The sequence below is a fragment of the Engystomops pustulosus genome, chromosome 7, assembly GCF_040894005.1.
Source record: "Engystomops pustulosus chromosome 7, aEngPut4.maternal, whole genome shotgun sequence".
Lineage (NCBI taxonomy): Eukaryota > Metazoa > Chordata > Amphibia > Anura > Leptodactylidae > Engystomops > Engystomops pustulosus.
This window is the reverse complement of record NC_092417.1, coordinates 165,809,808-165,821,794: the sequence shown is the minus strand read 5'-3', so window position 1 is coordinate 165,821,794 and position 11,987 is coordinate 165,809,808. Positions and strand designations below refer to the sequence as shown.

General features: G+C 43.8%; 1 protein-coding gene across 2 annotated transcripts; it reads left to right on the top strand.

Annotated features, from left to right (window-relative positions):
* Positions 1-15: 15 nt before the first annotated feature.
* Positions 16-8,183, top strand: LOC140071257 (SPRY domain-containing SOCS box protein 3-like). Of its 2 annotated transcripts, none has more exons than XM_072118798.1 (5): positions 16-97; positions 5,426-5,598; positions 6,981-7,112; positions 7,296-7,486; positions 7,593-8,183. In XM_072118798.1, exons 2-5 carry the CDS (start codon positions 5,439-5,441, stop codon positions 7,815-7,817), a joined length of 708 nt encoding a protein of 235 aa, XP_071974899.1. In that variant the 5' UTR covers positions 16-97; positions 5,426-5,438; the 3' UTR covers positions 7,818-8,183. The 2 variants fall into 2 exon arrangements, with proteins under 2 accessions (XP_071974899.1, XP_071974897.1); XM_072118796.1 differs by lacking the exon at positions 16-97 and adding an exon at positions 3,498-3,776.
* Positions 8,184-11,987: the final 3,804 nt, after the last annotated feature.

Here is an 11,987-nt window from a genome sequence, read left to right as displayed (position 1 = left end):
TCTGCGCAGCCTCTTTGTTTCTTTGTCTTGTAGGACAGAATGAAAGAAAGTGCGCCGACGCGTTTCGGAACTAAATATTGTTTAATAAAAGGGATAGGTAGGTTTAGTTGTAAGGTAAGTGTATCTACTACATCATAAACCATGAGTTATTATTATAGAACATAGTTTTAGTGATTGTAGCAGAGCATAAACCTACGTCCAGGTTTGCAGCCTGCATTATGAGGTTAGGATGAGCCGTAGCGAGTGATGGATCTCTGTGCTGACATCTAGGAACACATTGTACAGGTTGTACTATGGGAAAGTATATGGATGGACGGCAGCCAAGAACTGCATGTAGTCAGGGTGCCGCGCCAATCATATTGTGATAGCTATGCAAAATGTGTCTATTGCACGTCAAGACTGCCATAGATCAGACACAACCTACATATAAGGAGCCATGCAATGTACGGAAGTTAAAGGGGATGTCCAGGATTATAACAGCGCCACACCTGGCCATTCATTGGTTGTGTCTGGTATGGATTTCTATACACCCATGTAAAGTGTACAATCCTGGCACACAAGATAATTTTGATGCAAAAAGTGAAGGCTCTTTATTGCGGCAACCCATGAAATGGTCTTTAGGAAAAGAAAAAAAAATGCAAACATGTTTTTCTATCCTGCACCAACCCCTTAAAGATAGTGTCTGAGAGTTACTGTAATTTCCTACATTTTAATGGCCTCAGATAGATGTTACATATTGCAAATAAGATCCACTGGCCCAGCTCAGGTGAGTAATTGTGCGTGTGTTTTTAGTAGGAAGATGGCGCCATCCTCTGCATAGTGGCCATGCTGAGTTACTGCAGCTCAGCTCCTATTTACCTGAATGGGAGCTGAGCTGCACATCCCTGGTATAGTCGCCATACAATGGATACTTGTTTCTGGTGCCTGGAGGAAGCCAAAACAATAGAGCCACATGTGGTCTGGGGGTGAGACTCCACTAATCATACAAGAAACCCCCTTTAAAAAGAACTTCTTGCTTTTTCCTTACACATTTACTTTAATAAACACTTAAATTCTTCCAAAAACAAATATCAATTTTGGGGCAGATTTTCATAACACATGATTATGTTGCTCCTCCGTTATTATTCCTGAACAAGTGGGTGTCACTGGTACAGAGCATACAGCAGACACAGACATTATCCAATCCGAGCCGACGATGAAGGGATACGCCCCTTTGACTAGGGAAACATAAACACCTAGTTGTATTATTAGATATACAGGAGGAATAACAGAGCAATGTAAAGATGTACAAAAGATTCTGTATATTTAGGGAATACAAGTATTTTCAAGAGTGAACGCAGAAATTCAGTGTCACTCAGCTTTCCAAAGAACCTGCATATCCTATAAAACTGCAAGTTTTGCAGCGTTGGCCTCACTTTACTTCTGTGCCTGTGTAAAGATCACAAAGGATCTCGAAAGTTCTGTTTGTTCCTGTTCTAAATGAATAATATACAAGGAAGCTGCGGATGAGCAGTGTCATAAATCTCTGGCAGATAAGGAGAAGTGAATGCGGTCAAGGCAAAGTGGATTTAAAGGGCAAGATGACCTTTATAGGCTCACAATATGGGTTAAAAGGGTTCTCCCCCTGTTGAAAAATTTGGCTGTTTTCTTCCAAAAACGGCGCCACGCCTGACCCTGGGTAGTGTGTGGTATTGCTAACTAAGCTCCATGAGCTGCAGTACCTGCACAGACCATGGTCAGTTGTGGCGCTGTTTTTGGAAGAAAGCAGCCATATTTTTCAACCTCAGGAGAACCCCTTTAACTCTAAGGTGTTCTCTGATCTTACCCTTTTAAGCTCCGGGACCAATCAGATATCTATGAAAGGCTCCAACCGCTAAGGATGGAACAAGGAACGATTCAATATTTACGATTCATCGCAGACAACCATTAAATTTAAAGGGGTTTTCTTTGCTTCTGCTATTTCTCAGATTGATGATCAGTATAAGGGGGTCTGAACCCCAAAACCAGCATTCATCTGCTTTTCTGGCTACCCCTGGGTGTTTTGGGCAGTAATAAAGCAGAAAGAACTGGAAGCATTGTATAGTGGCTGAGTGAGGGTACTGCAACTTAACTCACACTTATGTAAACAGTGGCTAGACTGCAGTTCCCTGCCCTGCCACTACAGGGTGGATGGGCCCATTGTGCCCCATTGCGTCAATAGGGCGCCAGAAAATCTTTTTTTCCTCTCCATAGGTCAATCCCTATGGTATATGTCATCAGCCTTTCAACATGTCCACAATGTCTGTAGGATCGTGTACCTCCATGAATTAGAAACCTGTGAATGGGGCCTTACAACCCCTCTGCCTATTGAGAACACATGCATGCTCAGCCAAGCCAATGACTGTCTATTGCTGGGGCTACTTTCCAATTTTATCTGCACTAGTCATCACTCTTGGAAGTCAATGGGATGACATTGGGGCACAGCCTGACCCTAGTCGCTCATTTTGGACCTGTGACAGCTGTGGTGGCCAGGTAACCCTCCTCTAATGGGAACACCTTGCCAAAGGTAACTAAAACCCAATGGTCTTTTTGGATTGACTCCCCTCTATCCCTTCACCGAATACAAGCTATACATGGCGCCAAATTCATATTCCTCTATGACTGCGACTCTTCCGGTGTAATAACTGCACAAAATTTAATTGCAATGTAGTATTTTTCTTGAAAAAATATCAAAAATGACATAAAATTGCAAAAAAATGTTTGTGTATTAAACTAGCAGTCCCCCTAGGTAGGGGATGATATGTCCTTTCTAGAATTCACCTTCTTTTATGTGAAATCTCATCCGTTTACCTAAAAAAAAAAAAAATTCTGTGTGAAAATGAGCAGAGAAGAGTCATATTTTCCTGAAATGAGTCAACTTTAGAGATTGCAGGGGGAGGGTCACTTGAGGCGCCTCAATCAATGCAGGAACTGGATCTTTATTTACAGCTCACAATTCCTCCCTATTTCTTTAATTAGCTGTATATTTTGTTCTGGGAACCTTATAGGATCTGAAAGATAATATTCTTATCTTTAATATGACATAAGCAGCGTGTTTCTAGGTGCTATAGAACTGAAGAAAGGGGCTTCCAAAGTGATTCCCCCCTGCAGTCTCTAAACTTGATTCAGCTCAGATAAAATCTGACTCATCTCTGCTTATTGTCACATGGAGGTAATTTTTTTTAAATAGGTAAATGGGGGGAGATTTCACATAAAAGAGGGAATTCTAGGAAGGACATGTCATCCCCTACCTGAGGGGGCAGGTAGTCCTCCCTGCTGTGTTTTCCTGTCCTGGTGACCTCCTGACCCACTGTCCCTGTAATCTGAGGACTGTACCAGATGTTCTATAGAATGGAATGTACACAAACCGCATGTGTTCTCATGTGACCCTACAGGATATAGCAGGAAGTGGGGGGTGGGGGCTAAACCGGCTTCAGAGACCACCCTATACCTTGTTTCCAAGGTTAATGATCTCCTTACAATCATCATTGTCCTTGTTATCTACAGACAAATTAATCTCGCCTCTCGGTCACCCTGAAGGGTTAATAGGACAATGCCCCGGGGATGGGAGTGCCTACATGTTGTTTGTAGATATAGAACCAGAAGCCAATCAGAACATCACCTCCGGGGGCCCGCAGTCATCTCCGCACCCCATTGGTGGAGTCCGAAACTCCTTCATTGGGTGATAGGCGCAAGTTTTCGAGAACAAGCAAAGTAATCATGAGAGGTAGACGAGGACAACAACTCACTGACACCAGGTAAGAAAATAGCATGGGTATATACTACGTCTCACCCGTATATACAGGGTATGTCTCACAGACTGTAAGCTCTTGTGTCCCCCCTCATCCTCATAGACTGTAAGCTCTTGTCACCTCCTCATCCTCATAGACTGTAAGCTCTTGTGTCCCCTCTCATCCTCATAGACTGTAAGCTCTTGTGTCACCTCCTCATCCTCATAGACTGTAAGCTCTTGTGTCACCCCCTCATCCTCATAGACTGTAAGCTCTTGTGTCACCCCCTCATCCTCATAGACTGTAAGCTCTTGTGTCACCCCCTCATCCTCATAGACTGTAAGCTCTTGTGTCACCCCCTCATCCTCATAGACTGTAAGCTCTTGTGTCACCCTCTCATCCTCATAGACTGTAAGCTCTTGTGTCACCCCCTCATCCTCATAGACTGTAAGCTCTTGTGTCCCCCCTCATCCTCATAGACTGTAAGCTCTTGTGAGCAGGGCCCAGCATATGCATTGTGTAGTGTATACTGTGTACAGGAAGCTGAGATTTGGGAGCTGTTTGACTGGTTTTTCCACCTGGGGGTCATTGCTCTTCATTTTGGTGACTACAGAGTCTCCCATAGGGACAGATAAAGCCGCCATATAGTGCACAAAACCCTTCACACAGCACCTTGTACCTCATAGGTCCTTGTAAGGACCTTCTAAGGTCATAAGAGAGAGAGAGAGCGAAAGGTTAACTCTCCCCTACACGTTCTAAGTTCTGATCCGTTGAGTCATATTCACATTTATTGGATGTTACTTTAAGAAACCAGATAGGAGAGTCCGTCTTGTTCCCCTGAAAGATGGGAAGTGTCTTTCGCAGGGGGTTAAAAACCTGTTCCAAAAACAGTGCGTTCATTCATTTTTATATAGTCAGGCTGCAATACCTGCACCAGCCATAGTCAGGGGTGGCGCTGTGTGTTTTTTTTTTTTAAAGAAGTCCTGTTTTTGCAGCCCCTTTAAGGGGAGCTATATATATATATATATATATATATATATATATATATATATATATATATAGCCTCCTACTTTATGTGGATGGGGCTGCTCTATACAACCCCCAAAGCAATGAATGGATTGCAAATGAGGTGTCTAACTCCAGAGCACATGCACACTCGGCCCGAGTTCTGGTGTTTGTGGAGGAATGGTATATAGGTCACCTCTACACACCTTGACATATAGGTTACCCTATGTCATAGCCTTGGGTGATAAGGTACAGTAACACCCTCCCCGCAGAGCAGTACAGTAGGTGAGTAGTCACTTATTAAGCTCTTGTTTACATGAATGATGGTAGTCGTAAGGAATGTGGACTGTATACAGTGTATATATATCACGTGCTATACATTCCTATACAACGTCCTATGCTATCCCCATACCATATGGATACTATTCTGTCCTATACCGATTTTATATCAGAACCAGAAACAGCACCACATCTGTCCACAGGTCATGTCTGATATTACAGCTCATCCTAATTCACATCAATAAATCCAAGCCGCAATACCGGACACAAACAGGTGGGGAGCTGTTTCAGGAAGAAAAGCCGCTATGTCTTTCTGTACAACCCACATAAGCTTTGATATTTTTGGACCTCCACTGTAGTGCTAATGTATTGCTTGTATTTTATAAATGTAGGACCAGACTATCGATGCCCCCCATGCCACGCGGGTATGTGAAGGAAAACTGGTTGTGGGAAGCCAATGAACAGTGGCCATCAGTTGCGTTGTCCCATGATAGAAAAGAAGTTTATTTCCATACAGATCCGATTTTGGAGAGCTGCGGTACAGCTGGGGTCCGGGCAGATACAGGTGAGAGACCGGTAACTTGAGCGATATGTTTGGTCCCCCAATAAATAGTTAAACTGAACGTGTAGAATCACTTAGCTAAGTGCTGTGCCCCTTTAACTGTGATGGGGTGGATTTACTCCAAAAGAAATTACTTAGGATCAGAGAATTCCGCAATGACATCCTCTGGATGCCAATACAGTGTAAAGCTGTGGCCGAGCATGAATCAATATACCCCTTGCTCTGTAATTCAGCATAGAGCCAGACTGTGCCCCTTCAACTGTGATGGGTTGGATTTACCCAAAAAGCAGCAGAAGAAATTATTTTGAATCCTAGAGATCAGATAATTGCACAATGACATCCTCTGGTTGCCAATACAGTGTAAAGCTGTGGCAGAGCATGAAGCAACATACCCCTTGCACTTTCATTCAGCATAGAGCCAGGCTGTGCCCCTTCAATTATGATGTATAGGTTGTATTCACCCAGAAAGCAGCTGATGAAATTATTTGAGGCACTAGAGATCAGAGGGTCTCACAATGACATCCTCTGGATGCCAATACAGGGTAAAGCTGTGGCAGAGCATAAATCAATATACTCGTTACTCAGTCATTTAGCATGGAGTGTGGCTGTGCCCCTTCAACTATAATGGGGAAGATTTACCTAGAAAGGAGCTGAAGAAATTATTTGGGATCCTGAAGATCAGAGGGTCCCACAATGACATACTCTAGATGCCAATACAGTGTAAAGCTGTGGTAGAGCATAAAGCAATATACCCCTTGCGCTTTCATCCAGCATAGAGCCAGACTGTGCTCCTTCAATTGTAATGAGTTGTATTCACCCTGAAAGCAGCTGAAGAAATTATTTGGGGACCTAGAGATCAGAGGGCCCCACAATGACATCCTCTGGATGCTAGTACAGTGTAAAGCTGTGGTAGAGCATAAAGCAATATACCCGTTACGCTGTCATTTAGCATAGAGTGTAGCTGTGCCCCTTCAACTATGATGGGCTGGATTTACCTAGAAAGCAGCTGAAGACATTATTTGGGATCCTGAAGATCAAAGGGTCCCATGGTGACATACTCTGGATACCAATACAGTGTAAAACTGTGGCAGAGCAGAAAGCAATATACCTATTGCTCTGTCATTCAGTATAGAGCCAGGCAGGGCCCCTTGAACTATTATGGGACGGATTTACCCAGAAAGCAGCTTAAGAAATTATTTGGGGTCCTAGAGATTAGAGGGTCCTGCAGTGACATCCTCTGGCTGCCAATACAGTGTAAAGCTGTGGCAGAGCACGAAGCAATAAACTCCTTGCTCCGCCATTCTGAGTAAAGCTATGTGATATATAGAAATTCCAAATCCATAGCTTGGATTACAGCAGAAAATGAATTGTTATTCTTCTTCCAGGTTTCCTACAAGGAGAACATTACTGGGAGATAGAGTTTTTGGAGCCACCATCTGGATTCTCTGTTATGGTTGGCGTTGGCACCAGTAGAGCTCCACTATGTGCCGGAAGCTTCCAGTATCTTAACTTATTAGGTAAGATGGGGTCACACGTATCAAAACTAATTATGTAAGATGTGCTCCGCCCATTTGACAGTCTATCTGAGATGCATCATGGCACCAAACTGATAAACGAAGCACAGATATGACATGGCTGGTGGTTGAACCTTCCCGAATCTCTCCCCCAATTGACTACTGTTTCTTCTTGACTCTTTCCAGGCCAAGATGGCGACAGCTGGGGCCTGTCCTATAAGGGCAACATCTGGCACGCAGGCACCAGCAGGCAGTACACGGAGCCCTTCTACGAGGAGGGGACGCTGATCGGGGTTCATCTCAACATGGAGGAGGGCACGTTGACGTTTTACAAAGACAGACAGAGTTTGGGGCTCGCCTTCACAGGACTTCACAAGGTATCGTCATAGGGGGTTATAGTCTGGGGGGGGGTCAAGATTTTGTGATTGTTGGGGATCCCAAGGCCTTCCTTTTCCTTGTCTGACCATCATCCATCTTTCTCAGGTCCAACTTCCATTATACCCCATGGTCTCCTCCACCAGTCCGGACACAGAGTTGGCCCTGGGATTACGTTGTTGCACATTACCCACGCTGGAGGAGCGCTGTCTCAGTACGCTGGCTCGTAACCTGTCACAGAAGGACTCTGCAGATCAGCTCCCTCTACCAACAGTGGTCAGGTGGAAGCTGAAGAGCTGGAAGAACTGGGATGTACTGACACATCAGCTGTAACGTACCAAACCTTTGGTAGAGACTGCGTGACCAATAGGTCCTTGTGTGACCCATACTGGTTGGACTATTCCGAGGTATCCACCAGATATTAGGTCAAGCTTATAGACTGTGAAGACTGAGCAGGTCTCAAGGTCCATGGGGGACCCCACTAACTGGGGGTACAACAGTGGAGGTGGATCCAAGAGATCTTTTGTAGAATGATTGTTTTGATATAGTATCTACAGAGGTTATGGTGCCATCCAATCATCATCAGCAGTAGAGTTGGGGTAGAGGTGATGACAAACCTGAGATATTACTCCACCTTAGCCGTAAGTAGGGACTCATGTGAGGAACATAGGGAATTCCTTTGGACCAAAAAGAAACTGATTTCTTGGACCCCGGAGCTTTTCTTCAGAGAGTTCTACATTGACATCCTCTGGATGCCAATATAGTGTGAAGCTGTGGCAAAGCACGAAGCAATAGACACCTTGCTCTACCACCCTTACCCATAAGCAGGGACTCTTGCTCTCACATCCAGAATAGAGCCAGGTTTACCCCTTCAACTATGGTGGGGTGGATGTCCCCAGAAAGCAGCCAAAGAAATTACTTTGGTCCCAGAGATCAGGGGGTCCCACGATGACTGTGTAAAGCTGTGGCAGAGCACAAAGCAACTAGCTCCTTGTTCTCCAACCTTTACCCTAAGTAGAGACTCTATTGAGGAACATAGGGAAATCCTTGAGAACATGACCCATGGCTACCTTGTAATCCTAATAGTCAGGGGGGACAGTGCCCTCTTAGATATGGAAGTTAACATTTTGGGGGCACAGGGCTTGGGTGCTAGCCTCCCCTGCTATCTTAAAAAAAAATGGGGTTATCGATTCAGAAGACCCTTTAATATTAGCCCCAGAGATCAAAGTTTCCTTTAACCCTGATGTTTGTGATTCCTCATAGGGGTTGATCAGGAGACTAGAGATTATACCATAGGTTATCGTCATATCACTGTATTTTTCTGTATTTGTAAATTAAAGGTGATTTTTCATAGGTTTCTGCTCCGTACTTTGCCCTCTCTAATTCCAATGTAAATAACGCACAGACGGTCTATAGGAGTTCAGACAATCGATCCCTATGTTTTGCTCTCCAGCTGTTGTCAGTCCATTACCTCCAGTATTCAGACACAGGTCTGAGAATTAAAGGGCTGAGGGGGAAGGGTCTTAAAGGGGTTTGTCTGGTTGTGGCCACTTTGATATTAGGAATAGTTCTGGGTTGGTGGTAGGAGACACACGTGTGCCCTAAATGTGTTGGGCTGCATAGATGACATCATATTCTTTTGGAAGGGCTTGAGGGGGAAAATATGAGGGTTTTTAAGTGTATTGAATCATAAAACCTGGAAAATACACTAAACTGACCAGATTTCAGACAGCCGGGTGGATAGTCACGGGAATATCATAACAGGACAGATCAAGTCCAACCACAGTATCACCCAAAAGACAATATAAACTGAACCAAAACGGGAACAATATCTGTTTTACATCCAGAACAATGAACAATAAAAACCTACACCAACACAAAGTAGGAGATAAAGCAGCAAAGCTGTAAAAGTCTCCTTTTTCTACTCCATACAGTAAAATAAATGCCCCCTATTGCGGATGATTTGGGGGTCTGCAAAAAGTACTGGTCCAAAGTCCTAGAATCCATTCCCTTATGATGTGACCCTGATGAGCTGGTGCAAAATCAGATCTGGTGCACGCAGTGGCACATGGACAGGATTAATGGGATTATCACTGCACCATCAACAGAGTGTAGGGCAGACCTGTATTGACTAGACGCCTGTTCACACTGCACCACCTCCACCATAGGCTTGTCTGGGAACAACAATGGTTGATAAATAGCAATTATTTGACATCTCAATATCATTGTCGGTCATATCTTAATGGAAGCCTCACAATCTCTAAGTATCGTTGACCAATTACTAGGTGTTGTCTCGTCTCATGATGTCCAAACGTGAACAGCATGATAAGGAGGACTGTTTAAAAAAAAATATTCTAGTTGAACTTGTAAATCTATTGGATGATTCATGGATCAAACACCTTTTGCTGTAAAACTTTTTTGTAATGTAACAGCAGGTTGTGCACAAAGTAATGAAACATTCAATAGCTGGACAATAGTTTAGAGAAGGTCAAAGTTCACCTGTGAAAGTGACAGAACATTTTAGATTCATCCTGAACTTTTTTGGGAGAAGTGTATATGGTCCATGTACATATGGGGGGATATCACTGCTTCAACACCAGTTTTATGGATTAAGGGGGTGACTGCGCCGCCTCCACGCCATGTAGGCGGGTACAGGGAGCTCCCAACCCGTGTCTGCGGAATTTTGAAGAACCTCCAAACTTTATGTATCCGGTGGGACACAGGGGGCCTGCCCACTATCATACGCCAGCACTAAATCTCCCCTATGGTGCTTGGTGCACAAGGTGTGAACATCCTGAAATATAAGCAGAACTGATTGTGAAAGAGTTAATCTCTATACGTGCCTCGCAGCGTGTCATCATTTCGTGGGTTTTCATCATGTTGCATCATTGTGTGTAAGAGGCGTCCACATTCTTCCCGGGATCCGCTCCCATATTTCTCTTCACTGGAGGAAAGCAAATAAACCGCCATATAGTCACGACTCCTGGAACAAATTCGGAGAGGGGCAGAGGCAGAAAGCGGAGCTACATGAGTTATCAGATGGATGGGGCTTCATTTTAGTCCCAAATCAATCTACTATACATTCTCCATTAAAAAAATTAAAGGAAAAAAAAAAATCTGTCACTTTTTTTTTTTTCTTAGGAAACTTCTATAGGACTGGGATAATGCAGTTTCAGCAGTTTTTGTCCCTGAACTCAGCCTCCCCGCCCCCACACACACAAAAAGCAAGATAAGAGTCAGGGGGAGAACACGTATTGCACTAGTTTCTGTTTAAGAATCTGCAGATTTTTTTTAATTTTTTTTTTTTGTTAAAATTCAGAATTTGGGGTGTTAAAAAACAAACAAACAACTAAACAACCCCCCCCCCCCCCTCTATGCTGTAGATGTATAAGAAAAAACACCAGAAGAATCAAGGAAACATTGTAGCAAATGTATGAAAATTCTCTTTGCATTGGCGCCTGTGTCAACTTACAATTTAAGGAAATCCATCCTGATAAACCAGGGACATTACTCATAGATCCAGGCACCGGGACTGTGGGAATCTTCTTATATTTGTTATCCATGGTCTCATTCCTAAAAATCAACTTTTTAGAATAATGCTAAAGAGCATGACATGCTCCAGGGGTGTTACCAGAGCCCCTCCATGCTGTAGATTGACAGGCTGTTACACTGTGTGGTGAGCACTTCTCCCTCCCACTATGTGCTGAAACTTCCTCTGCTGCAGTGAGATTACATCAGGTGAGTGAGCAAGAGATGAGACAGTGTAACAGCCTGTGAAGCTACAGCACAGAGGAGCTCTGGTAGCGACCTCCAAGAGCCCTTCAGGCTTATATGCATCATTTAAAATGTTGATTTTAGAAGGAAGGAGGCCATGGATAACAAATATAAGAAGATTACCACAGTCCTGGGTCCCTGGTTTATCGTAAGGGATTTTGATGTTAACCAAGAAGAGCCCCTTACAGGCAGGGTGATACACAAGCGTTAGCTCTTCAAGGGTGGGGCTTATCTAAAAAGGCATGTCTAATTATATACCCTCCCCTTAAGTCACCAGACCAAACCTCTAAATGTGTTTGTCTATGTGATTGTCCTTAACATGTTGTTGTGGTACTACAGGTGACAGCATGTCCTGGTTACTTCCACTGTAGTTCTACATCTGCTGTTGTGGAGGAAGTTACAGAGATTTACTTTATCAGTCTGATAAAAAACACTTGCATGCTTGACCAGGCCGAGGGTGCATGTGTGATGGTCCTGTTTGTATAATCTTGGTTGTCCCTGTGCTCTCATGTGATGGCAGGAGTTCACACATAAACATGTTTTTTACATGTAGAGTCTGTACCGGATGTAAACACCACATGACTGGACCCGGGACATTCTGTTTTACTACTTGTGAACTTTGTCCAAGACTCCCTCCCGAAACAATCGTGTGTGTGACACACCCCAGACCTGCAAATACGGCTACGAGGAAACAAACATTGGTATTCAGCAGGTACATCAATGTCACTT